This window comes from Cynocephalus volans, chromosome 8 (assembly GCF_027409185.1).
Source record: "Cynocephalus volans isolate mCynVol1 chromosome 8, mCynVol1.pri, whole genome shotgun sequence".
NCBI lineage: Eukaryota > Metazoa > Chordata > Mammalia > Dermoptera > Cynocephalidae > Cynocephalus > Cynocephalus volans.
The window spans coordinates 6981155-7008453 of NC_084467.1; the positions used below are offsets into that span (position 1 = coordinate 6981155).

General features: G+C 50.4%; 1 protein-coding gene across 2 annotated transcripts; it reads right to left on the reverse strand.

Annotated features, from left to right (window-relative positions):
• Positions 1 to 7086: 7086 nt before the first annotated feature.
• On the reverse strand, positions 7087 to 26238 carry SLC2A5 (solute carrier family 2 member 5). 2 transcript variants are annotated; one of them, XM_063107118.1, is made up of 12 exons: positions 26206 to 26238; positions 19401 to 19499; positions 18668 to 18828; positions 16235 to 16359; positions 13458 to 13610; positions 10342 to 10467; positions 10070 to 10257; positions 9843 to 9953; positions 8953 to 9054; positions 8517 to 8592; positions 7990 to 8117; positions 7087 to 7884 (listed from the first exon to the last, which is right to left on the reverse strand). In XM_063107118.1, exons 1-12 carry the CDS (start codon positions 26236 to 26238, stop codon positions 7681 to 7683), a joined length of 1506 nt encoding a protein of 501 aa, XP_062963188.1. In that variant the 3' UTR covers positions 7087 to 7680. The 2 variants fall into 2 exon arrangements, with proteins under 2 accessions (XP_062963188.1, XP_062963189.1); XM_063107119.1 differs by lacking the exon at positions 26206 to 26238 and having other exon boundaries at positions 18668 to 18790; positions 19401 to 19438.
• Between the last annotated feature and the right edge of the window lie 1061 nt (positions 26239 to 27299).

Here is a 27299-nt window from a genome sequence, read left to right on the forward strand (position 1 = left end):
AGACAGTATGAGCCCCCATTTCTCCTAACAGTCCCCTCCTGACCTCTTAGGTATTCGCTAAGGGAACACATGTTTCTCTGCTGCGCCCTGTTCCTTCGGAGTCCTCACCTGCAGAGTCGTCACCACCCATATTTCCACCAACAGTCTGTTCAAGGCAATCCAGGTTTTTCTATCACGCTTCTTGAAGTTCTTCCAACCTCTTCCCATTGCCCAATGCTAAAGCCATTTCCATATTTTGGGGTATTTAGGTGTTACAGGAGAACCCCACTTCCCACTACCAAAATCTCAGCTAGTTTTCTACTGCTGTAACCAATTACCACTAACCTAGCAGCTTAACACAACACACAGGCATTATCTTACGGCTCTGGAGGTCAGAAGTTCAACATGGTCTCACTGGGCTAAACTCAAGGTGCTGCTGAGCTGTGTTCCTTTCTGGAGGCTCTGGAGTGGGGGCAGGCGGGGAGAATCCAGCTTCTGGAAGCCTCCTGCATTCCTCGGCTCTTGTCCCCTTCCTCCATCTCCAAAGCCAGCAACGCCACACTGAGCCTTTCTCATGCTGCCATCTCTCTGGTTCTCCCTTTTCCCTGTGATAATATCAGGGGCCCCCAGGATAACCCAGGGGAATCTCCCATATCAGGGTCATCTGATCAGCAGGCTTAATTCCACCTGTGATCTTTTCTTTTTTTGGCTGCTGGCTGGTACAGGGATCCGTATCTGTAATTGTAACTACCCTTTTCCACGTAACTCAGCATATTTGCAGGTTCTGGGAATTTAAGAGATAGACATACCTGTATTTGGGAGACCATTATTCTGCCAGCCACAATCATCTTCCAATTTGCTTCCAAAGACACTGTAATGCTCGTCCCCCGGATCTTCCAACTTTATCAGGTGGTTGGTTCTTTCTCCTTTTGGTGAGTGGCCAGGTCAGCATGCTCGTACGTATTCTGATGATACTGACCAAACTCTGTATGTCTCCTCCTTTCTTTGAGTCAGCCACAACAAGAAAGTCAAGCCGATGGCAAAACCAAGCTCCTTCCTGCTGTTCCTAGTGCTTAGAGCACTCTGCCCCCAGGTCTCAGGTCAAATGTCACCTCTTTGGGGAGGCCCTCCCTAGGACTGCCCTCTCTAAAGCAACCCCACCCCTCGCCTGGCACTTCTAACACTTAACCCTGGCTATTGTCATAATGGACCTTAAGTATTGGTTTACTTGTGTTTTTGAACATTAAATCCATTAGATCCACTGCCTGGCACGTAGTAGGTGCTCAATAAATATTTGTTGAACGAATGAATGAATGTTCCTGATTCATGATGCTCCCTCCTCTGCTACACTCCAAGACACCATATCCTCCATTCCTACACAAATCCCACCCGTTCTTGAACGCTCAGCTCATGGTTGACCTTTTCCTTGGAAACCATTTCACTTCATTTTTTCAACATTTATTACGTGCCAACAAGTGTCAGGCTCTCTCCTAGGCAATGAAGCTGCCCAGAAGGTTAACAACATGCTCACGGCAGACCCCAAACTAGACACAATGATTTTCCATTCAGTCCATTCCTGTTGCTCCATGGTTCCTTTTTGCATGTGGGTTCATTGTGTGTGTATGTGTATGTGTGTGTGTTTTGAAGATTCTTTTAAACAAATTTTTATTTTTTAGGCTGGCAAGTTAGCTCAGTTGGTTAGAGTGTGATGTTGTAACACCAAGGTCAAGGGTTTGGATCCCCGTATTGGCCAGACACCAAAAAAACAAATAAAATTTTTTTATGTATGAATGAAGAGTAGATGTGGTGGGGTAGATGTCTTGGGTATCCGTTCAAGGAAGACTAGTTAGTACGACCTGATGAAGACTATATTCTTTGCAAAACACTAGCGGCACATATTGAGGTCATATTTCCGAGTTAGATTGTGCTGGGTTTGAGCAGACCTGGTGCTGTGGTTTGAATGTGTCTCCCAAAGTTCATGTGTCAGAAACTTAATCCCCAATGCAACAGGGTTGAGAGGTGGGACCTTTAACAAGTAATTAGGTCATGAGGGCTTTGCCCTCATGAATAGATTAATGCTGTTATTGTGGGAGTGTGGGGTCATTAAAAAGGATGAGCTCAGCCCCCTCTCTCGGGCTGTCTTGCCCATGTGAAGCCTTCCTCCATGTTATGATACAGCAAGAAGGCCCTGTCCAGATGCAGCTCCTCAGTCTTGGATTGTGGAACTGCGAGCCAGATAAACTTCAATTGTTTATAAATTACTCAGTTTGTGGAATGCTACTATAACAGCACAAAAGGGACTCGGACACCTGGCGAGAGCAAGAACCCTGGCCGAATCTTCCCAGATGGCTCTGGAGACCATTTTGCTTTCAGGAGTACGAGGAGGCCCCTGCGGTGCATGTCTTCCTTGAAGACAGAATGTTAGGGTCCCTTCCATGCCTTGGGCCGAGCAGGATGTGGGGAGACAAGGGCAGCCCTGCACCAGCATCCATCCCCCAGCTGAGGAACTGCACAGGACAGAAGAGGAAATGCTCATGGCAGGAAACCTGTGCACAGGGGTGTCAGGAGCCAGCTACCTGCCTCTTCGTCCTTCCTCCAGGGGCTGAGGAGCAGCCCTGGAGAAGGCAGACCGAGGACAGAAAGGCTGCTCACTGCCGTCCTAGACTCGACCCTCAGTGCAAGCCCTTCCAGAACTAGGGTGCAGCCCTGCCCTGTTCCTGACGTTTCTCTCCCAGTGGGTAAGCAACTCCAGAATGCAGGGCAATGGACTGAGGGTTTCACAAAGAAAAAGCTTTTCAATTTAAGGACTGAAATTTATTCTGTGATTACATCCTTCCTAGATAGGATGTACCTTTTCTTTTAAAATATCTTTTTCTCATTTTGATTGTTGATGGGAGATAAACTTTTTAAACGTTCTTATTTGCAAAATAAAAAGTGCGCAGCCCCGATGTTAGTGAACCAAATTTTGGTCTGTGAAATCTGCAAGTGCAGAAACCACTGGCCAAACCTGCCTCCCAACTGCCTAATTCGGGTTATGCTCCTGTCCTCATGTCCTCATAGGGCCAGAAGCTCCTCCCCAGTTCTGCTCTTTCCTGCTCTGCCGTCCCCATTTAAAATCCTCCCTGCCTAGACTCATTCATTCAAAAAACACTTAATGAGCCCCTACTATGTGCCAGCCACTGTGGATCCAGCAGTGAACAAATGGTCTCGAGCCCCCTCACCTCCATCCTGTACTTGCTAACTGCCCTGACCTTGACCTCATATGAGAAACGCACTGTGATATTTTTAAACACAGTATGTGTTTGGTCTTCATCCGTGTTCCTGTCCCTTTCCTGGCACACAACTCCTAAAATCCTCAGACTCTCCAAAGTGATAAGAGTCTTTTGCATGCTAACGAGTTGACTCATGACTGGCAGCCCCTGGGTAGCTTCAGGATGGAGACTGGTCACAGGAAAGACCAAGCTGGGACTTTGAGTCCCAACCCCCAACCTCCAGGGAATGAAGAGGGGCTGAAGGTTAAGTTAATCAGGACTGTCCTGTGATTTAATCAATCGTGCCCACATAATAAAACTTCCATAAAAACCAAAGAGCACAGGGTTCAGGGAGCTTCCAGATAGCTGAACATGTGGAGGTTCCTGAAGAGTGGCGTGCCCAGGGAGGGCATGGAAGCTCCGGGTCCCTTCCCCGGGTACCTCGCCCCATGCATCTCTTTGTCTGTATCCTTTGTAATACCCTTTATACCAGTAAATACCAGTAAATGTGCTTCCCTGAGTTTTGTGAGATGCTCAGCAAATTAATCAAACCCATGGAGGGGGTTGTAGGAACCCCAATTTATAGCCAGTTGGTCAGAAGCACAGGCAAAACAAGCTGTAGCTTGCAATTGGCATCTGAGGTAGGGGGCAGTCTTGTGGGACTGAGCCCCAGACCTGTGGGATCTGACACTGTCTCCAGATTTGAGCTGGAGGACGCCCAGCTGGTGTGCGCTGCAGAACTGGTTTGCTTGCTTGCTGAGTGGGAGAGATCCCACACTTTGGTCACGGATGGCTGTCTTCTGCGGTGATGGTTGTGCTGTGAGAGCAGGGGAAACAGTGTGTGTTTTTCCCTCAGTCACCCATCTTTCGACATCTTTTAATTCTCCCCACGCTAATTTCTCGGCCTTCACTTACCTTTGCAGCCAGCTTGGCCCACAGTGGTCTCCAAACTTTTTGAATTGTGCCTCCCCATCAGTAAGAAAACTGACTGCAAACCTCCTCTATCTGTGTATTTATTTTGTGTAAGCTACGCACATGTATGTGCAACGTAAGGAATAAAACACATTCGGACGGAATGGCAAAGGGAGGAAAGAGGAGACGACAGTCGCGGTTCTCACCCTTCTTTTCTGCCGCCGTTGTGGTCCTTGCCCTCACTCCCCGCAAACTGCTCTCTCTGAGGTCACCAAGGCATTGAATCTGATGGACACTCCTTTCTGGTCCCAGCAAACAGCAGAGCTGGCAGCTCAGTCTTCGAGGACAGCTTCTCTGTGCCCCTTATTGGACGGTGTCCCACCTCCCACCTGTGATCCTCTGTCTGTATAGCCGGGGCCGTCTCGTGCACACTTGGGGCTTTAACCTGTTCTCAGATCTTTGGGAAAGGATTTGATCCCTTTGCTTCCTCTTGGGCATGCCCAGACTCTTCTCCAGGCAGCTAGAATGATTCTCTAAATTGCAAATCAGATCCAGATGCTCTGGCTCAAATCAGCCAGTGGCTTCCTGTCACATTCAGAATAAAATCCCAAAACCCCTTGGTGGCTTGCTATATGTCTAGACAGTACCTCCTACCTCCTTCCCATCTCCCTTTCTGCTCCAGTGCCACTTGTCTCCCATCATGTCACTCCTGAACCGGGTCCAGCCCTCCCCACTTCGAGATGTTTGTATCTGCTGTCCCCTTGGCCAGTCCCTTTCTCCATTCAGGGAGCCTTCTGAGACTTCCCCAGAAAATAGCAGCTCTCCCACCTGCCACCCTTATGCCACTCTATTTTTCTTTATTGCACCTCACTCCAGGGCATGGTTTTCTTCACTGCTGTAGCCCCAGCACCCAGGACAGTGCCCGGCACATAGTAGGTGCTAACAAATATGTGTTGTTTCCCCAAATCTACATCCCTGCTCTCCTGAGCTCAGCCACACAGCCAACTTCTTCCTAGACACTCTTTGCATGTCCCATGAGCTCCTCTACCTCAACATGTCCCCAAATTATACAATCACCTCCCCAAACCATTCACCATCAGCCCGCATTAGAAACCTGGCAGGGATGCCGACCCCTCACCTCTGACAGCCGAGCTGTCCCCAAACCCCACTGCGCCGCTCTCTGAGGGCTCCCTCCTATTCGGTCCTGCCGCTGCTGACTTTGCTGGGCCCTCAGTGCTTCTTACCAGCTGCTCTCCCTACCCAGGTCCACCCCCTCCTCATTCCTGCCAGGCATTCCCTGAAACCCAGGGATCACATAACGCCAGGATTGTCTTGACGATCTAGGTCAGACCCAGCTTCATTCACAAGGACCCTCAGGACCCAGTACAGCCCCCACACCTTCTGGCTGTGCTTTCAGACCCAACTCCTGGAGTTCCCCCAGATGCCTCCGCCTCTCTCTGTGCTCTCACCTGCGACGTCTGCTCTGCACCTTCCCACTGCTGTCTTCCCCAGCTGGAGAAAACTGACTTGTCTTTCCAATTCCTCACCTCCCTTCTGGGCTCCCAGACCTCTCTCCTCTTGCTGTGTCTCACCAGCCCACGTATGCATACGCACCTGTAAATGTTTCTACATGTAGCCATCTGTCTATATGAAGCTGCAGGTGACTTCCTACCAAGGCCTCCACATCTAATCTATTGCCACACGGATCATTCTAGACTCCCTCTCCTTGCTTATCTGTAATCTTCCATTGCGACAGTGAGAGCTGGCCCCCACCGTCTGCCATCCAGTTACTTAATCGTTCATTCCCAGTATATACGTACAGTGGTTTCTTGCTGTATTGTACCCATGGCCTGGTTTGTCCCCAAGAGTAATGCTCATTCCCAAGCACTTAGAGCTGAGAGTACTTAATACATGCCACCGCCCTAAACACTGTAAACATTTAATTCTCACAACATCCACAGGAGACATTTATGATTAATGCCATGTAACGGAAGAGGAAACTGAGGTTCAGAAAAGGTAAGTAACTTCCCCAAGCTGCACAATTACAAAGTGGCAGGACCAAGGTTTGAGGCCAAGGAGTAATGTCCAGAATCAGGACCCCTGTGCCCCCGCCCCCACCCCGTGTTAAAGGCGCTGTTGTCAGTGTGAGCTGAGTTCATAACAGGGCATGGGCCCCTTGACTTCAGGGTCCTGACCCCCCCACTCAGCAGAGACAGCTTCATCTCTAGCTGCGTCTGTGCCCTTCCACACGGCAGACCCCTGCTGCAGAAGGTCAGGGATGGCTCAACCACACATTATGCTATTTACTTCCTCTGGGCCATCACTACTCTTGAGAGTTGTTTCACTCATTGCTGGTGGAACCCCCATTGCACACCCACAGAAGCTGCTTCCGGCTCCCACTGCTGCCTGCCCAGCCCCAGCCTCTGTCCCCCAACTCCCAGGAGATGTCACATCCTGCCACAGGCCATTTGGCAGTATCCTTTCCACACCTCAAGGTTTTCTCCATATTTTGGGACATACCCTCTTTACACACACACACACACACACGCCCCTTTATTCACATCTCTGAGAAAAGCCTCCAGCTCTGTGATATTTGTGCAGGGCACCGGCTCGTCCTCCCTTCCTCCCTCCCCCAGTCTCACCTTCAGGACCCCTCAATACTCACTACACACCTGAGGACGTGCAGAAATGTCCCCAATCTTAAATTTAAAAACTCACAACTTTGTGACCCCCTCACCTCTCACTTTGCTTCTTCCTTCAGCAGACATTGTCTGAGCGCCTCCCCCATGCCAGTCCCTGTTCCAGGCCCTGGGCATCCAGGGAGAAGCAAAGCTGGCCAAGGCCCTGCCTTCAAGGAGCGACACCCAGTGCAGTCAAACGGCCTGGAGCAGCAGGGACCCCTGGCCTGCCTTCCACCTGCTCACACAGAGAAAGCACATCTTGGTGAAAAGTGATCAGGTTTGTTTTATTGGCTATACAGAAGCAAGTCCATTGTCCACTAACAATATAATTTATGATTAATAATTCTGGCTCAGTTAATGTCTCCACAGGGACCTGTACCTCAGCTTTCTGGATGTCACTATGTTTGACATCACACTTTCCAAGACAATATTTTTGGAACAAGATCTGATAAGAGGATGAATTCAGCTCTAGACAAATGCCCATGGCTCTCAGAGCACCCATGGGGGCCACAGAGAAGAGTTAGTTTCTCTGGAAAAATCTGATTCCTTCTTTCTTGCCACCATAGTAACTATCTTTGTTATAAAAGCTGTGTTACCAGGAGCCACACGATGGCCAGCCCAGCAGGGTTGAGAGACAGCTGTTCACTTGATTCAGGGCCGGTGACGGACCAGTCCAGCTCTCAGAATAGCACAGAAGCCCTTTGGATAGTCCCCTCTGGGCGGGGAGGCCAGAGAGGAGGATGGTGTTTGACACCAGCTTGTCTTATTTCTGGATATTCAGACAACTAGAAGTCAGAAAAAAAAGGCCAGAGGGGAAGCTCCACACAGAGCCACTAGACAGGCTCCTCTCCCCTGAGCTACTGTTCTGTAACGACAGGTGGAAAGACTCTCAGTTCCTCCTTTTCTGGGTGGGTGCCTGACACCTTGTTCATCTTGGTGAAAATCTTACTGATCTCAATGAATGTCTTGGCCTTGGTCTCGGGGACAATCATGAAGGTGTAGATGGTGGTGAGGAGACATATCACAGCAAAGATGATGAAGCTGTAGGGGCCAAGGCCCTTCTGCGAGAAAAAAGGCAGGCGAGGCCGCATGGGAAGGGTTGGCAAACAGGGTTTCGCTGCGCTGCTGGGGGATTTTGTGAATTTGGGGCCCCAGGACCTACTCACTTGGATGAATGGGAAGACCAGGCCCACGGCGAAGTTGCAGAGCCAGTGGACGCTGCCCCCCACCATGAAGGCGGCCGGCCGGGAGGACTGCAGGAAGATCTCGGTGATGAACAGCGCCGGGATGGGACCTTGGGGGAAGGGAGGAGAGGTGTCTTCCCTGAAGGTGGAGCAGGCCCACAGAGGGTCCGCAGCCCCTGCACATGCAGGAGAGGAGGCAGATGGCAGTTTACAAGCATGTGTCACACAGAGGACAGCCTGTGATGTCCCGCTAAGTGGCCGGTGACCGCCGTGAGGCCCACTCTGCCAGGTGCACAGATCGGCATGTGTCCACTACGCCCTTGCTGTCCTGCTTTCTAAATTTTAATTACGCCGCCCAACCCCTCTGCAACAGGAGGAGGGGGAGAAGCCATTCTGGCTGAGTTTGGCCCTCCCTGGAGCCTCTCTAAGGAACTCAAGTCTGAAGCTTCTGGGGCTGATGGTGCAGGAGAGGGGGCAGTGAAACCACGAAGCCAGCTGTGGGTACATACTGGGCCCAAGGGCATGTCCTATGACGTAGGAGATGACACAGACAATGCTGACGTAAGGCATCCAGGTGACTGTGTCCTGTGGAGAGAAAATGGAGTCGGCTCACCCCCGGCAACGCAAAGACAAGCTGGGACAGGAACTTCAGGAACCTGGGCCCCAGGGAGGCAGCCAATCTGCCCCAGTGGCAAAGGATGGCACTGGCTCCTTGTGCAGCAGTGCACCCGAGCGAGCCACCGGAGCATCAGCTGAAAGTGGGCTGCAGGCTGCTGGTGGGGGACACGTGGTCCCCAGACCTCCGGCTGATCGTATCTGCTGAAACCAATTCCTGTTGATCCCTTTGCCTTTCATAAGGGCTGAGGGTGCAGGGGGATGGGGGGTGGGGAGATGGCACTGGCCCCTTTCCTAGGCAGGGTCAGCACAGCTCTGGGCTCCGCTTACCTGCAGGGCCAGCGCGGCCGTGAGCACGCAGCAGGCTACGAAGCACACGGTGAAGCCCAGGAGCAGCAGGAGCCTCCTGCCCAGGAGCTCCACCACCAACACCTGCAGGAGACAGGCACGGGACTTGCGGGACGGGAAGGACGGAGGCTCAGGAGCCCAGAGCCCCCTGCACCCTCACGGTCCACGCCCCCTGCTGCAGGGAGCTGCCTTCACGGGAAGCCCCTCGCCCACCCCTCACCCCCCTTCTGATGGGGCAGCTGGGAGCACAGCCAGGTGGGTCAGGTGCCCGCCCATGATTGTGCACAAGAATTGCCCCTGAGTGGCCAGTGGGGAAGCCTGGCTGTGTCACAGCGCCTCAGCTGCCCACACTGAATGAGACTCCACCTCTAGGGCTTTCTGCTCCTACAAGCCTAAATCCTAGGATTCCCACAAGGGCTGGAAGCCAGATATGGGGTGCACCCAAGGGAGGATGCCCGCACGGAGGGCCGGCTCCCACCCAGAGATGGCCAAGTGTCACTCCAGCCACTGCCCAGGCACCGAGCCATTCCAGGGCCCACTTCACCCTTGTCACACAGTGGCCCCAGGCACAGGTAGCAAAGGCCCCATACAGCCTGGTGGCCCCGAAGGTAAGATGTTGCAGCAGGGCCACCTCCCACGTGGGAGCTCCTGGAATGGGTGCTGGGCCTGCATCTTTGGGGGCCGTGGGCTTCCCCAGGGGAGGGCAGGAGGCAGCTGTCCCCTCAGGAGAGCTGGGGGGCTGGCACCTGAAGGCCCGAGGGGCCTGGCACCACCTTCGGTCCAGACTCCTTCCTGGGCCACAACCTCCCCACCCTCGAGACCTGCCTCGGTCCTCGGCGGCCAGCAGGGCCGCGGCTCCCGGGGACACTCACGGCGCAGAGGGTCATGACCACGTCGACAGCCCCGGTGCCGACCGTCGCGTACTGGACGTCCGTCTCGCTCACGCCGGCGCTCAGGTAGATCTGGTCGGCGTAGTAGAAGATCTGGAAGAGACCGAGGCTGGGGGACGCCGCGGGGGCGCGGGCGGGGACAGGTGCAGGACGGCGCGTCGCCCCCGGGGCACGCCCGCCGCCCCGGAGCCCGCCACCGCCCCGCGTACCGCGTTCACCCCCGACAGCTGCTGGCCGGCCATGAGCACGACGGTGGACACGAGCTGCCAGCGCAGGGCCCGCGAGCCGCACAGCTGCGACACCGACACGAAGCCCGCCGCGCGCTCCGCCTCGTCCTCCCGCCGGATCTCCGCCAGCTCCGCGTCCACCGCGTCCCAGCCGCGCAGCGTCCGCAGAGCTGCGGGGGACAAGCCAGGGGCGACGGCTCAGGCCCGGGCGCGGCCCCGGGGCGCCACCCCCGCCGTCCCCGGGAGAGCCGTACCCGTGCCCGCCGCCGCCTCGTCCTTCTTCTGGATCAGCAGGTAGCGCGGGCTCTCGGGGAACCAGGGCAGCAGCAGGAGCTGCAGCGCCGCGGGGACCCCGGTCAGCCCCAGCAGGATCGGCCAGCCTGGGGGGGAAGGGAGCGCTGACCCAGGCCCTGCCGCCCCCGCCCCACTGCCCCGAGTCACCAGTCACCGCCGCACGCCCACCAGACGCGCGACATGAGAAAGCCTGCCCATACCAAGTGCGGGCGACAGTGCGGGCCAGTGGCAGGTCTCCACGTGTCGTGGTGTGACACGTGGTGACGTGTAGGGGACAGTCTGGCCGGAGCTCATGCAGCTGGGCACACTGTGACTGACCAGCTGGCCCGCTCCCAGCATGTGCTCAGAGAAGCTTGTGTCCCCGGGCGGCCAGGACACTCAAACTGCCGTGGTCACAGCAGCACTGGTTACAGCCAGGAAAACCGGAAGCAGGGCACATGTCCGCGACAGTCCACGCAGGTGGATACCTAGGTGGTGTTTTCATAAAATGGGATTCCACACTGCAGTGAGAACAAAGCGAGCCACGACACACGGACACATCTCACAGACGGGAAGCTGAACTCAGTGACCTACCCAAGGTGACTGCAGAAACAGGTCAAATTAACCCTATCAGAGCCAAAGGTGAAACTGCCAAAGGAGGCGAGAGCAAGGAAATGATGCCTGTAAACGTCAGCGCAGCAGCTGCCTTTGCGGTGGGAAAGGCCTGACCGCGGGGCACGTGGCAGGCTCTGGGTGGCTGGCCTGGTTCTTTACGGATCTGGGCAGTGGTCGCACAGGCGTTTGATTTCAATGTGACTGAATGCTCGTTTCCGTTTCATGCACTTTTCCTTATGTTTGTCATGTTTCACAATAAAAATGGTGAAACAAATAAATGAGCGGTTCAGGCGCCTTCTAGGAGGGGTTAGTGCCCCTGCCTCGCCTGCCTTTTCTCCTGGGTTTGCAGCAGGTGATAACTGCAGGCATCTGTGTGCGGGGCACTAGTCTAACTGCCCTCATGTGTTAACTCACTTCTCATCACAGCAACGTTAAGAGGTAGGTGACAGGATCGACCCCATTTTACACATGAAAACACTGGGGCATGCAGAGTTTAGGTCCCTTGCCCAACATCACACAGTTATTTGGGAGCAAATCTGAGATTTAATCACAGACAGGTTGAAGCCTGGGTGCACTTAATCAAATTTAAGGCTATGACCACCACCTGACAACCAGTGATTTGCCACTGGTCTCATAAAATAAACTCCAGCTACTGAAACGGAAGAGAAATAAACCAAGAATAAACCAAGAATACCCTCACTGAGACATGATCTCGCTCGCTCTCTTCAGTCATATTCAACCACTGAAACCTGTCCCCATGCCATAACCCCACCAGTCCTGCTCAGTAGACTAACCTCCTACTATATTCACCAAGACAACGGTGCCACCCGCTGTCAAGTTCAGCTTTGCCCTGCCCACCTCTCCACAGTCTGGGTCATCTTGCTCACCTCCTCCTGCCTTTTGACCAGAATCCAGGAGCCTAGTTAATCCTGGGATCCTACTTCCATTACCTGCACAGTCTGCAGTTGTGTAGACTTCTTACCTCCCATGCAGGCCACTGCCACCTGGCCTCTGTGCCCCTCCCCCCACAGTCAGCCCCCCAAATTGAAACTCTTCTCACTAAGTTGCCAAAGATCCCCCAACTACCCATTCCAGGAACCATTGCTCAATCTTGACCTCCCCTGACTTCTTTGCAGCCTTTGACACTGTGACTGTCCTATTCTGGTGCCTCTTCCAGAGTCTTCTCAGACTCTCTTCTCTCTTGGCCTTCCTTAATATCTGAGCATCAATTATGTGCCAGGAATTGTGCTGGGGATTTACAGATGAATACGGCCACACCCTGTCCCAGCACACTCTGTCTAGAGGAAAGTCATAGTAAAGGACAGAGGTACAACAAGCAGCCCATCGCAATGTCTGCAGTTCCCTGGATGCACAAAGAACTTTTACACTTCTGTCCCCTTTGCCCAGGTCTGGAACATTGGTCCTACTGCCCCCGGTCCATGCCCTCTCTCTCCCTGGGCAGAACCAATCCATCCCACCTGTGCGGCACAGGGCTTCACAAACACGCATTGCTCAGAGTCCTGCTGGCTGGGAGCGCCCTGTGACAGGAGCCCAGCCCATTGGCTTCTGGTCCCAGCTCCTCATGGGGGTGTGGCACCTCAGTGTAGGTGTCCCGAACGCATGCAGGAGTGATGGGAAGGCAGGAGGGTGTGGTGGTTGACCACCACTGGGCTTATATCCTAATGAGACGGTGAACGAGTTATCCAATCTCTCTGTGCCTTTTGCATCTGTCAAATGGGTATAATAATAGCACGTGTTTTGTAGGGCCGCTTGGAGGAATAAATGAATCAATATAAAAGACTTGGCACTTGGCCCATGAAAAGCACTTTATATGTTTTGACTAGTGTTATGATTAATGGTGGTTTCCCTTGCAGAGGTTCGAGACCCTAGACAAAGGAATAGATGTCACACAGAAACAACGCCAGTCACTGGTCTCCAAGCACCTGCCGTGTGCCAGGCCTGGGGTTCTCTGGGGAGGGTAGAGGCAGGGGGTTGGCACATACTCACCACCTCACTCACATGGGACAGTCCACCTTGACTTCCCCTTCTGGTCTGTGAAATGGGACAATCACAGAGCCCCAGGCAGCAGCGGAGCTGGGAGACCCACGTGAACCAGTGCCAGGAAGCCCATAGCACAGAGCCTGGACTCTGGTGACTGTCATTCCTATGCCACCGGCCACCGAGCAGGCCAAAAAGAAGCCAAGTCCCTGAAAGTCAGCCCATCCTGCTCACTCAAAGCCACCTCCTCCATCTCCTAAGAGGGGCTAGAACACATCAGCCAGCCTGTCGCCATGCATTTAGTTCAGGGCCTGCTGTGTGCCAGACAGCACACCAGTGCTGTGGGCTCAGGCAGCGTAGGACAGCCAACCTGTCCTATGAGAAGAAGACAACCTGCAGAAATGTCCCGTCCTGCGGCAGTGGCCTTGGAGCATAAGGAGGGGGCTGAGGGAGGGCGGGGGGTCTGGAGAGGTCCTAAACTCACCTTTATCGTTTGCGAGGAGACTTCGAAGACCAAAGATTTGGGCCACAAGGATGCCAACAGTGATCAAGAGCTGGGGGACCACTCCAAGCGCCCCCCTCAGATTTTTAGGGGCCAGCTCCCCTAAGTACATGGGGACAACGTTGGAAGACACACCTGGGAGGAGGGTTGGAATAAAAACACGGTCAGTAAATATCAGTCTGGCAGGGACAAGCCGTGTCTTCACATATATTTATTCTTATTCAGCAATCACATTTTTGGACCAGAGCTTTTGCAGAACTGCAAAAGGGAATGCACACACCTCTTTCAATTCTTAGTCCTTCAATCTGTAAGGAAAGGACTGGCCGGTTAGCTCGGTTGGTTAGAGCATGGTGTGTTAACACCAACGTCGAGGGTTCAGATCCCTGTACCGTCCAGCTGCCACTCAAAAATCAATCAATAAATAAACTTTAAAGAAAGAGAAAATGGACCACATGCATAGGAGCCCTTCTTCGTCAACCCCAATGTCACCTGGGGACAAAGGCAGCCAGACCTCAGGTCTCCCTTCCTAACTGGCCTGGGTCTCAGAGAGGAAAAGCCCAAATGCAGTCTAGACACTCTCTACTCTCTTGCTCCTTGGGGAGAATCTATTAATAAAAGGCCAAGCACGTCTGCCCACCAGCTTTGCCGTCTAGGAACAGTATATTACATGACAAGCAGACACAGGGATACCTTCATACACACTGAAGCAGAAGCTATATTTATCCACAAACATTAAAAATTTCACTATTTAAAAAAAAAGTTACGAAGATACCGGCCAGCTGCCAAAAAAATAAAAATTTCAATATATGTTGTGGAATATCTGCATTTCTGGGATTTATGCAATGCCTGGAGCACTTCTGAATCCCCAATATTTAAACTTGAAATTTCCCATCCTCCTGGAATCTGACCCCCTTAAGAATAGGTGGCATTTAATTTTACAGACTCTGAAGTATTTTCATAGATAATATCCCATTTAATACTCCTAAAAGCAGCACCTGGAGAGGCTGGGGATCTCAGAGGAAGCCCAGAGGGGTTGTTACAGAGTGTGGTATACGTGGTCTTGGATCAAGCTGAGGCTCAGAAAGGTGTGGGGGTCTGAGAGGGAGGCTCCCGCCACACGAGATGGTGGCAAGACCACAGTTTGTGGTGAGTGCCGGTTAGAGCCACTGATGATGGAAGGGTGTCTGGCAGCACTGAACAGGAAGGTACTGAGGCCAAGTCGTCCTGCTTTGCAAATCTGACCACCTGACACCTCTGCTTAGCATTTCAAAAGAGGCCTCACAGTTCATCACTACGAATTCTTTCCCATTTTCAGAACAAAGAGGGGCAGTCTTTAAAGCAGCCATTAACATGTGTGTTGCAGGGGACAGCACCCCACAGACCCAGTGCCAAGGGCCGTGGGGGAGGGGAGAGGTCTTCTGGAAGCTGAGCGCAGGCTCAGAGCTCCCTACTTAACCACGGGCCCTGGTGGCCACTTCTAAACACCAAGTGCTTCCTAACTGCTCAAGGACACAAACCAGGAGCCAAATCTCAGGAGGTTTGTGAGGAGATGAGGTTACCTTTATGTTGGAGGAAAGCAATCTCTATTTTGTCTTAAAATGACTCGGCTGGGCTCTCCCAGGCAGCCTCTTCTGATGCCACCAGAGTTGGAGCAAAGTGGCTTTTAGAGTTTCAGTTCCTGGGACCCTTGGCAGTACAGTGGTGAGTGAATAAACAAATTCCTCGGAGCCAGTGGAAGCCTTCAGTCTTCTTCTTGCCAACAAGTTGACTAATAACAAATCAGTGTCCCCCATGTCAGAGTAGTGGTTTACTTCATTTTTAGAGTGACTGTGTGGACGTGTTAATATGGGTTGTTTTAAAATGAGTGTCCAAGAAGGGTGTGTGGCTTGACTATGCCCTTTATTGACTTCCAGGAGGGAAAGTAAAAAACTGACTGTAAACGGGTCATGTTCCCAACAGCTCAGTGTTCTCAAAGTATGATCTGAGGTCCTGGGAGTTCCGTGAGATCAAAACCATTTTCACAATAATCCTGAGATGGTTTCTGCCCTTTTCATCCCCATGGGCTTTGCAAACCAGCTCCACGGTTTATTAGGTGAGAGACCCCAGGCAAATCATTGCTCTCCTCAGCAGGTGGGCATTTAAGGAATGAGGGGGAAAGTCCTCATGAATGCCCTTTGCAAACTTTAAATTGCTCTATAAAAATTGAAAGGTGGCTGTCGTTAACATCTTTCTGGTAGAGGGATTCATGCATTAGATTGTTTCTGAAGCTTTTTTGACTATGACCCATAGTAAAGAACACAGAGATATATTTTACATTACAACCTGGTTCTCCTGCATTTATACAGATAAGTAACTGAAACAAAGTTTCAAGAGACGGTACTTATCCTTACTACATATGACATAGTCTATTCCATTTTTAAAAAGAAAATGCTGGTCGCTAAACAGATGTCACCATCCACTGGCTAGTTCTGACCTGCAATTTAGAAAATATTAAAATAAAGGATTGGATTGGGAGGACACTTCTGAACTTAAGATTCTGTAAGCTTTCTTTGCAGGAAATATCACAGAAAGCTCTGCCTGCTGTCTGCACGTGAGAATAGTGTAGGGGCCCAGCATCTACTTCACGGCAGAGGTACAGGAACGGCTTGAATCCATATGCTTCAGACACCCCAGGCGGGTTCAGAAACCTGGGAGCCTGTCTTCCCTTCTCTTTGGTAATCCTAAATAACAGAACGGCAGCAAAGCATAGCATTGTTTACCTGCACATATTCCCACCAAAAGTCTGGAAACAATTATGAGCTCAAATGATCCGGCGACTTTGCTGCATCCCATCAAGATCGCAGGCACGATGGAAAATATGTTGTTGAACAGCAAGGCCCCTTTTCTGCAGAGGACAAAATATCAGTTAGTTTATCTTAAGAATTCATTCATTCATTCAACAAATGTTTCCCGAGTGTCCACTCTGTGCAGGCTCTACCAGTTACGGCGTGGACTTCGCTGTTGTGTGTGTGTGTTAAGCTCTCTGGACCTGAGACTAGCACAGGTCAAGTGCGTAGCCTGGTGTGGGAATATTCTCTGTGCAGGAGCAAACGTAAACGGCCACAGTGCAGAGGGCACAGGCAGTGAGAATGGAGGGAAAGGGCCCCATATTAAAACATAGTAAACGGGTTTTTGAAATCATAAGCTAATTTATAATTTTAGTGTAATCTTTTTTTTTTTTTTTTTTTTTTTTTGGTCTTTTTCGTGACCGGCACTCAGCCAGTGAGCGCACCGGCCATTCCTATATAGGATCCGAACCCGCGGCGGGAGCATCGCTGCGCTCCCAGCGCCGCACTCTCCTGAGTGCGCCACGGGCTCGGCCCTAATTTTAGTGTAATCTTGACACCCAAGCTGGATAAGGACATCAGAAGAGAAAAGTACAGCCCAATCTCACGTGTCAACATAGATGCAAAAATCCTAAATTAAATAATAGGAGATTGAACTCAACAGCATGTACAAAACTCTTTCAATGTTTTTCACGACACATTTTGAGAAGATATTTGCCCAAAGTAACAGAGGTACAGTGTGTGATAACCTGCACATGCTCAGAAGTGAAATTTCCCAGGTTGGAATCCTGACCATCTCCCAGCTGTGTAATCTTGGGTAAATTACAACATCTCTCTGTGCCTCACTTTCCCCATCCTTAAAATGGGTATGGTAATAGTGATTCTAAAAGCAGTTAGGATAATGCCTAGCACATAGGAACCCATCAATAAATAAATGTTAGTGGCAACTGGTGTTTAAAGAACACCAGTAAAGGCTGGCTGGCTAGCTAGCCCAGTTGGTTAGAGTGTGGTGTTGATAACAACAAGGTCTAAGGTCCAGGGTTTGGTCCCTGTTGCTGGCCAGCTGCCAAAAAATAAAATAAATAAGATAATAATAAATAAAGAACACTGGCAAGTACTTAGGAAAACTGCAAACAACCAAATAGCATTTATCACATTCTCAAGCGGACAGTTCGATCAGAAACTTTCAGCTCCATGTGTGGACCCAAACGGCAAGTCCTTCTCTCAAGGGGAAGCGTCCTGCAGATCTGATTCTGACTTGAGGAATGTTCTTCCCACGGGGACCCACAGAGAAAATTGTGAGTTCAATACTAACCTCCCAGGAAGATCTTAGGATCTTAGATCCCAAATTAGGAGCAGACCCTTTTCCAGAAATACTGGAGAAGGAACCAAGGTCTGGGGTCTGGTCTTGACTCCCGATCTCACTAGATCTGTGACCTAACCCAGCCTCTGTGTGCTCTTCATCTATGAAGGGATTAGACGAGAGGGCTTCTAAAATTGTTTATGACCAGGTTGCTCTCTGATGTCCAGGGAATATACATGAGAGAGTGCCATGTCTTAAGGAAACTTACCGGAATAAAATATGGAATTTCTAATATTTCCAGACATGGGGGCAAAATATAGCCTTGACTCTAGTGTTCACAACACTGGTGTCATGGTGAGAGAGATGTCCTAGGACCATATTATCTCACACTGCAGTGTCCAACATTAACCTCAGTCGGTCAGAGATTTACAGGAAGTCAGTTTGGACTTGACTTTGCATATTACCTGATCCCAAGGTAAAAGGAGAGAGCAGGAGAGAAGATCTTGGTGACAGTTTATGAAGAGAGTTCAAGAACGCTAGGTCATGAGCTACGTTGTGACTGACATCTTGGTCATGCCATTTTAGTGTCTGACACTTCTAAAGGCAGAGAAGTCAAAGAGAGAACTTGGTTTTGCTTTTGATAAGGAAAATTCCTTCAAGGCAAAAGAGCAGCGGGAGCTGGAGTGAGTCCTGGGTCTTTGTAAGCACACACTGCTCTTTCTGTGACCACCCAAGAGCCTGGAGGTCCCCAGCCACCCCTTATTCTAACCCCTGAGACATTGCCTAGATAGATCCCCAAACACTTTGTTAATGTCTGGTCTTCCTTCAATGGCCACATTGGAAAGTAAAACTGACCACAGTGCTTATTACTCTAGTTTCATGATAAGAATTTCAGTGTTAGATCCATGTTTAAAACTCTAATGGGAAAAAACACACACAAAACAAGAAAAATTAAGAAGAAAACAAAAAGGAAAAAACAAAACAAACAAACAAAAAGCAAAAAAAAAAAAACCTCTAATGGATGTCTATAAGTTTCAGGGAATTAAACATTCACCTTCTTTTACCTGCCTAATTTATTCACCAAGGGGCCAACCAGGAGGGATCCAACAAAACCTCCAAAGGGAAACAGGGACACAGTTACAGACCACAGCAGCGTCAGGGGGATGTCGTCCATGAATTCACCAGTTCTGTCATAGTTGGTCTCATTGTAAAATTGTTTCATTAACTGGGGAACGAAGCAAAACAGAAGGCCAAAATAACTCGATCTGGTTTTTCAGGAAGAACAACATAAGATCTTAGGCCACCCAGTGGTATAACCTGAGCAGCAGATGTCAACGTTACTGAGTGCGGGGAGGAAGTCAGGACAAAGTCTCACGAACAGCGAGTTAGCTGGGGCAGCCAGGGCAGGGGAGGGGAGGCCTGGGACAGGCAAACCGCCCAGGTCGTTTCTCACCCAGAAAGAAAGGACTCCAATCTTCTGATCAGTTAGATGGTCCCTGCCCCCTCCAGGTTCCTCAGTAAATTGCAAGGCCACAGAAGACCTGAGCCCCCTCCCGGAGCCCGGCCCACCATGTGTCCAGTGGCACCTGGCTCCTGGGTGCCCTCTGTGAGAAGCTGAGGTCTGAAGAGTGGCTTCACGCTAGTGGCCCTGTGTCTGCAAATTCCCTTGGTCTGTGCTGAATGTCCTGAGGGTGTTTCCTCTCCCCTCGCTTGAGGACCCACTGTGTGCACACCCACCCAGGCCAGCCACACTCAGGCACAGGCTGCTCCAAGCCTGTTTATCCAGGAGCGACCTACCTCTGCTGGGGAGTTGACAGCAGCCACGTTGTACCCATACTGGAAGGACGACCCAAAGGCAGCTATCAGGGTGGCCAGGGCGAGCACAAGCGTCAGCCTCTGCGAGAGAGATCACGGCTTAGGTCAGGAGGCAGCCCTAGGGTTCAAGGGATCTCCTGCTTTACTTCAAAGCCTTACAGAAAGACGTAACAGAATCTGAAGATCTGTTGTCTTGCAACCACTCCATATCTTGAAACCTGCCCTTTACCCACCTTGGGTTACAACTGGCTTTCTCAACCGCAGCACTTTTGACTTTAGGGACCCAATAATTTTCTATTACGGGGGGCTGTCCTGTGCATTGTAGGATGTTTATAGCATCCCTAGCCTCTGCCCACTGGATGCCCATAGCATCCCTCTCCCCAATTGTGACAACCCAAAGGTCTCCAGCCATTACTAAATGTCCCCCGTGGGTGGGGGGGACTGCCTCCTGCTGAGAGCTATTGGGTCAGAAACAAACTGAAACCTGCTACTCCAACACTCCATCTAATGTTGAATCGCTTCCGTGGCTTCTCTGCCACAGGGCTGCATGTGCCGACTACAGCAAATGTGCCCAAGCACTGTCTCACACATAAACTCCCCCAAACTCAAGGAGAAAAAATGGAGGCAGGGAGGGGCAGGTGACAGAAGTGGGGAGGGGCAGGGTGAGGGTGCACAGGAGGGAAGGCAGGTTCCAGGGTATCCACATACACCCCACCCGAGATGTAGGACATGGCAGACCCAGGTCACCTCCCATCTGATATGCCCTGGGTTTCATTCATTCATTCATTTAATATATTGAGCACCCATTGTGGGCCAGGCATTGCTGTAAGTGCTGGGGATATAGTGGTAAACAAAACAGACAAAAATCTCTGTCCTATAGCTGTTCAGCAGAACAGCTTGATTTAGTAAGAAAAGATAAAGAAAGAAAGGGAGGAAGAAAGGAAAGAAAGAGAAAGAAAGAGAGAGAAAGGTTCTCCTCTCCTAATTCTCTCCCAGTGAGATGATTAACTATACACGCAACAGGCTTCATTCATACAGCCAAGTGCAACTCTTGACCGCTTTCTCAGTTTTCATGGCAGTCCTAAGGTTTAAAGTCCCTCAGGTCCGGGTTGGTGGTTCTGGGTAGTAGCACAGTCAACGTGCACAGCTACGCTGGAGAGCTGGCTGGTCCCGAGGGGTTCATGCCCCAGAATGGGGGCCTTCTGCCAGGCACCATGGACAGCCAGCTTCCTGACTGCTTTTATGGGATCCCAGCAAAAACGACCAGAAACACCTCAGGCTGTAGAGCCTCTCCACGTAGAGCACACGATTCAACCTCTAGCCTTTGGCTTCCTCCTTGGATTCAGGCCTCAGACACATTCTGGAGACCTCACGGGGATCATGGCTTACCCTTGTGGTAATAGCAAGGACACTCTGGGAGGGTTCTCATCGACCATGCTGGTCTAGCTGCCTTCACTCATTAAACAAATTCGTACTGACAGCCGACTGTTTTCCAGGCACAATGCCACACCCTGGTGAGCAAGACAGCCGCCCTCAAGAAGATTATTGTCCAATGGGGAAGACAGACATTAAAAAACTACATAATAATGAAACAGACTATCCCTGACTATAGTAAGGACCATAAAGAAAAACACAGGAGTGGTTAAAAAGAGGGTACCGTAAGTGACATCTAAGCAGAGACCAGGTCAAGGATTTGGATCCCTGTCCTGGCCAGCCGCCGAAAAAACAAAAAATAAGCCAGACCCCAAAGATGGGGAGGAAGAAGAAAGAAGGTTTTCCAGACAAAGGGAAGAGCGTGTGGGAAAGCCTGAGGCAGTAAGGAGCTGGGAACCTTGGAGCATCTGGAAGACGGCTGGCCTGGCTGGAGCACAGAGGAGGGTAAGCCGGCCGGCCGGGGCCACAGAACAGCCTGGGTGTTCACTCCACCTGCCCTGCAGGCTAGGAGTGGGAAGGGAGGATTTGAACTTTTAAAAAAATCATTGCAGCCACCCGGTGCAGAGCAAAGTGGGGAGACCAATGAGGGGGTTGCTGCCGCTGACAGCAGAAGGGGGCTTGGGTAAGGGGAGTGGCTGTGGCAGGGGCAAGAAGGGCCAGCTTTGAGGACTGTTTAGGAAGTAAAATCAAAGGACTTGGTACCCACTAGGGAAATGCAAATGAAAACCACAATGAGACAACCACTTCTCACCCTCTACGATGGTTAAACCCAAAAAGACAGACAATAGTAAGTGTTGGTGAGGATGTGGAGAAAACCAGGATCCTCTTGCACTGCTGGTGAGACTGGAGAATGGTATACCACTTTGAAAAAGTTTGGCAGTTTCTCCCAAAGTTAAACACAGAGTAACCATAGGACCCAGCAGTTCCACTCCTACATACATACTCAAGAGAAATGAAAACATATGTCCACACAAAAACTTCAACACAATCTTCACAGCAGCACTATAGCCCCAAAGCAGAAACAACATAAATGGCCATCAACTGGTGAAGGAGTAAATAAAATGTGGTATGTCCATACAACAGAATACTATTTAGCCGTAAAAGGAAATGAAGCACTGACACATGCTACAAACAATGAATCTTAGAGATTACCCCAAGTAAAAGAAGCTTGTCACGAAGAGCACCTACTGCCTTGTTCTATTTATGTGAAATGTTCAGAACAGGCAAATCCATAGACAGAAAATAGATCAGTGGTTGCTGGGGGCAGGGGGAGGAGACGGGGGGGAATGGGGAATAGATGCTAATGGGTACGGGGCTTCTCTTAGAGATGATGAAAATGTTCTAAAGCTGATTGTGGCAATAGTTGCACAACTCTGTGAATATACATTGAATTGTAGACTTTTTTCTATTTTTATTGAGGTATAATGAACAAAAAGCATATATTTAAGGTGTACAAGGTGATGTTTAGACATACATATGCACTGTGAAATGATTGCCACAGTCAAGCTAACTAATATCCATCACCTCACACGGTCGTGTGTGTGTGTGTGTGTGTGTGTGTGTGTGTGTGTGTATGTGTGTGGTGAGGACACTTCAGAGTTACTCTTTTAGCAGATTTCAAGAATACAACGCAATATTTTTAACTGCAGTCACCATGCCCTACATCAGATCTCCAGAACTTATTCATGTGCATAACTGCAACTTGTGCCCTCTGACCGACCTGACCCCGTTCCCCCCAGCCCCCAGCCCCTGGCAACCATCGGTCTGCTCTCTGCTTCATGAGTTCGACTTCTCAGACTCCACATGTAAGTGAGTTTATGCAGAACTTGTCCACCTGTGCCTGGCTTATTTCACTTAGCATGATGTCCTCCAGGTTCATGCGTGCTTACACAAATGACAGGATTTTCTTCTTTTTTTAAGGGCAATGAGTTGCATTCTTTACATGGATGAAATCGTATGACACGTGAGTCATATTCTCAATAAAGACACTATACTTACAAAGGCACATAAAAGAAAGACAGCTTAAGCTTTCTTTTTCCTTTTCTTCTCTCTTTCTCTCGCTCTCTCTCTCTCTCTTTCACCCTCCAGGAAGGGAAAAAATGGGATTTGGTACCTAACCAGATTAGGGTGTGAGGGAGTGGAAGGGGCCCAGGAGGATGTCCAGGTCTCCGGCCAGCTTGTTAAAACGAGAGTCCCACTATCCCGAGACACCAGCAGGAGGGGGCTCTCCTCAGAGGCTGAGAGGAGCCACTGTGACTCTGAGCCATGCTTTCGGGAGAAACCAGGACCACATTCCTCATGCCCTCAGTAAACTCACTTCCTGTTTTTCATAACGAGGAGAACATTTTCAGACTTTAGTGCAATAACTGCGCTCGGGGCTGACCTTCCGACAGGACACTGGGAAGGAAGCCCTATGCAAACCATTTCCCTTAGGGATTTCTCTCCACTTTTCTACTCTCAGAGAGACACTCAGTTTAAGACTTTCTCTTGCCTGGGACCACCAGTCAGAATGCAAATATTCCCTGGAGAAGTTAGCTCTTCTGAATCATTATTACTTTAATCTAAGTCATTTTACCACACTATTGAACGCAAAGTTTTGCAAAAGGTGGCGAGGTTTAAGAGGCAAGGGGAGAGGAGAGATAAACATCATAACATTTTAGAGGTCACGAGTCCTGAGCAATTGTCTGGTCGCTGTGGTGGTTCAGAGCACAGCTTCTGGAGCCCCAGAGAGTGGGACTGAAGCCCAGCTCTGCTGAGCCATGTGGCCTCGGTTCCTTCACCTTTAAATTGGGAACAATGACACAACCTTCCTCATAGGACTGATGTGAGGAATGAATGAGTTCATACATGTAGAACACTTAGACCCACACGCAAGTGTCACACGGGTTAATTAATCAATTAATCCGAATGAATATCAATGAGGACTGAGAGAGTATAGAGGGGAAGTTATATGCACCAGGACACTAAACTAGTTGGTGGTAGGGCTGCCGGGTAGCTCAGCTGGGTAGAGCGTGGTACGTGTAACACCAGGGTTCGATCTCTGAGCTGGCCAGTCCTGACCGCCCCTCCAATCCCCTCCCCTCCAAAGTATTTTCATTTTCCAAAGCACTTTGGCATCTTTTGGGGGGGCGGGGAGAGAAGCATTATTGGACAATTCTTACGTAGTTGTAAAATGCTTTGCTGTATATCTTTTTCTAATCCATTTTATTTTTTCCTTTCAGGCCAAGCGTCTTTTTTTCCTGGAAGAATCTCCTTGATGCACTTTGGACAGATAATGGTCTTTTCTCTTTAATTATGAGAAAAGCAAAGGCCAGTGAGGCCATGGGCACACAGCCATCGAGGGACAGAGTACTGGGCCTGACCTACTGCCTGCCCCACCTCAGCAGATCCTCTGCAGCCTTCACCTGCCCTCAGCCCCTTTCCTTGGCTCCTAAATCCCCTCTCAGCTTCACTTAATGATTTCCCAGATTCTGACAAACCATTGGCATAGCTTTGTTTGAAGTCTCCCAGGAAGTCCAGCATGCGCTCTGGCTTTCTTCCCTAGGGGCAAGTCACCCTCAGGAAGGGGAAGCCTATCTGTGGGTGCCTGGCCCAGGAGGGAGAACGGAGGGGGCAGGTGGCTGTGATCAGCCCATGCCTCCTGCATGTGGCCATCTGAATCATTTCCCTTCACGAGGCATCACTCATTTTCAGGGGCACATCTGTCCCTTTCTGCAGCTGCACCTGGGGGGCATGGTGGGCGGTACATTTCGCTTTGAACAGCAGGCACAGAGCAGACTAGGACCTCCCCTGACCCCTAAACATCCAGGCCCTCATTACCTCAATTTCTTTTCTATAAAATAGAGGTGATAAAACTTGTCTAATACTTGTCTAACACTGTGTCTAATAGTACTTGTCTAACACTGTCTTAGTTGTGAGACTCAAAGAAGAAAATCCAAGTAAAGTTAGTTGCTCAGTAAACTCTAAAGCAGTGATTCTTAATTGGGGGACAGGAGTTGATTCTGCCCTCTAGGGGACATTTGTTTGTAACACCTGAGGGAAGGTGCTCGTGGCATCTTCTAGAATGAAGAAGAAGCGCCCAGGAATGCTGCTCAGCGTCCTATAACACACAAGACAGCCCTACAACGAATTACCCAGTGCCAAATGCCAGTAGTGCCAGACGGGAGAAACTCTGCTCTAAAGGATGATCAAAAAGAAACATTTACGGGGAATTCACTATGTGCCTGGACTTTACATGTATTACCTCATTTAATTGTTCCAGTACCCTGTGAGGTGGTATGGTTATTGTTCCCATTTTATAGATGGGAAGACTGAGGCACAGAAGAGTTAAATAACTTGCCCAAGTCCCACAAATAGGACAGGATGAAGCAGGAATGAATGCTAGGTGCTTCTACCTCCCAAACCCACTCTTTAAAAAAAAGAAAAAAATATATATATATATATATTTATTTATTTATTTAATTTATTGGTGGCTGGCTGGTATAGGGATCAAACCCTGGACCTTGGTGTTATCAGCACCACGCTCTAAGCAGCTCAGCTAACCAGCCAGGCCACCAAACCCACCCTTAATCTACGTGTTACAGAGCATGTCTCCAATCTGCCTATGGCAAAGGTCTCACATCTGTGCCTGAATAAAATAACACTTTGCACGAATGTATTCTACTCTCCCCCACTTCCCATATAAGGAGATGCTATTGCAATGAATAAAATGCAAATCCCTTAAAAGCGTTAATAAATTCGCGTTCCTTTCTGTCATTATACATTTTCCTCAGTCAAGGGAATCTAAAAGTAAACTGCAACTATGTTGCGGGGGGGAGTCCACAAAAATCTTCTGTCTCTCAAGAAAGGAAGCCTCATCATCTAAAAGGCAGGAAACCTCTACGAAAGGTTTGAACTAAATTCAAAGCCAGCGGCATCTTTTCTGAGTGTATCTTCTTTTCATGCAGCTTAGCTATGCTACTTGCTGAGGTTAATTAAAACGGTCTGAAGCAAAACGAAAAAAATGAAAAAAATCAAAAACATCTCGCGAATAACACGTAAGGATTTTGTAACCAACATATTTGGCTTGGGAATGCCTTCCCCTCAAGTTCTTGTCACTAAGGAAGCTGGGACCAATGAACCCCTTGAGTCTCTTCAGTTCGGTCACAGGAACTTCTAATGCTGTTCCAGTGGAACGGCTCCCCAAGAGCACCTGTCTCTAAACCTCTCCTCTACTCCCTGGAGAGGTGTGCCACAGGTCCCCCTGACGGTTGTCCCCATCACAGAGTCCCTCGCTAGCCACGGGCCCCAGGAAGGCCGAGGGGCTCTGGCAGCTGGGGCTGGCCCCAGCTCCTTGCCGGGCAACTGCACTCACCCCTTCCTTCTTGATCTGATCCTGTTGCTCCATCTTTGCTCTGGAAGGACAGAGTGTCGCTTGTCTCCTTTTAGCCAAAATAGCAAATGCACTGGATGGGCCGAGCCAAGTCACAGCCAATCGCATTTTTACAGCCAGTCTAAGTCAGACTAACCCTTTCAGGAACCTTGCCTTCCTCACCCTTCCTCATCTTCCTTTCACTTCTGTTTTTTCAATGAAATGTCTGGGGCTTGGCTGAGCCCGTGTGTGCCCCCAGGGTGCAGGCAGGGCACAGTCCTGGCTGCTACAGGCGGAGGTTTCCTCACCACTGGAGTCTCCACCAGTCAGGCTCGTGGTGAGTGACTGCAAGGGTTATTTCTGTCGGGAACATATGGAAATCAGCAGCTGTCACCGGCCCTATACCACACCAGGCAGTACGAGGCACCCACTGGGTCACCAGAGGTCCTGCGGCAGCGGTCCCCGCCAGGAGGCCTGCAGTCGAGGCTCTCTAGGAGAGAGTCGGCTTTTGCCCAAGTAACCATGCGACACTTTCTTGGGAGGATTTGTTTTCTCTTCCACTCACAGTGGCCCAGAGATGTTATTTTCTGCGTGTTCATCACTATTGGGAAGGCGGTAAATTCCTTGAACCCCTTTCCTGGCAGGACAGGGAAAGTGAGTCACACTGCAGGTCTGGGTCCACCCATCTCAGGGCCAGGCCACCCCTAGCCCCCTGCGCTGGGCACGTGCTCAGCTGCCACCAGGCACACCAGCTTAAGCGGCCAAAATCCAGAGCAAAGTCCCACAGCTGCCACAGGCTTTCACCTTTACAGGACGTTTTTATTGTTCTATGGCACAAATCCAATTAACTTAGTTATCCACCCCTGTCACTTACCTTTACACAGTGACCGGGAGCCCGCTCCGCGTTGGCCACTGTTCCTGGCATCACAGAAACTCCAGAATTGTGACCGGGTTCCTCAGGGTGGGAAACTGACGAGGCTGAGCGTGTGACAGCCTGTGGGGGCGACAGGGGTGTCCCTGCGTCCCTGTTTACGGGGGAGAACTGAGCATTGCCTTCACCGACTTTTGTCTTCTGTGTCACCGCCCTGACACAGTGA

Bases quoted from the DNA above. Each gene is read 5' to 3' on its own strand.
- SLC2A5 (XM_063107118.1), bottom strand. From the start codon at position 26,238: ATGGAGCAACAGGATCAGATCAAGAAGGAAGGG. The intron at 19,500-26,205 runs GTGAGTGCAGTT...TCTCTCTCGCAG, and splicing joins ATCAGATCAAGAAGGAAGGG to AGGCTGACGCTTGTGCTCGC. The intron at 10,258-10,341 runs GTACGGCTCTCC...TGTCCCCCGCAG, and splicing joins CGAGGCGGCGGCGGGCACGG to CTCTGCGGACGCTGCGCGGC.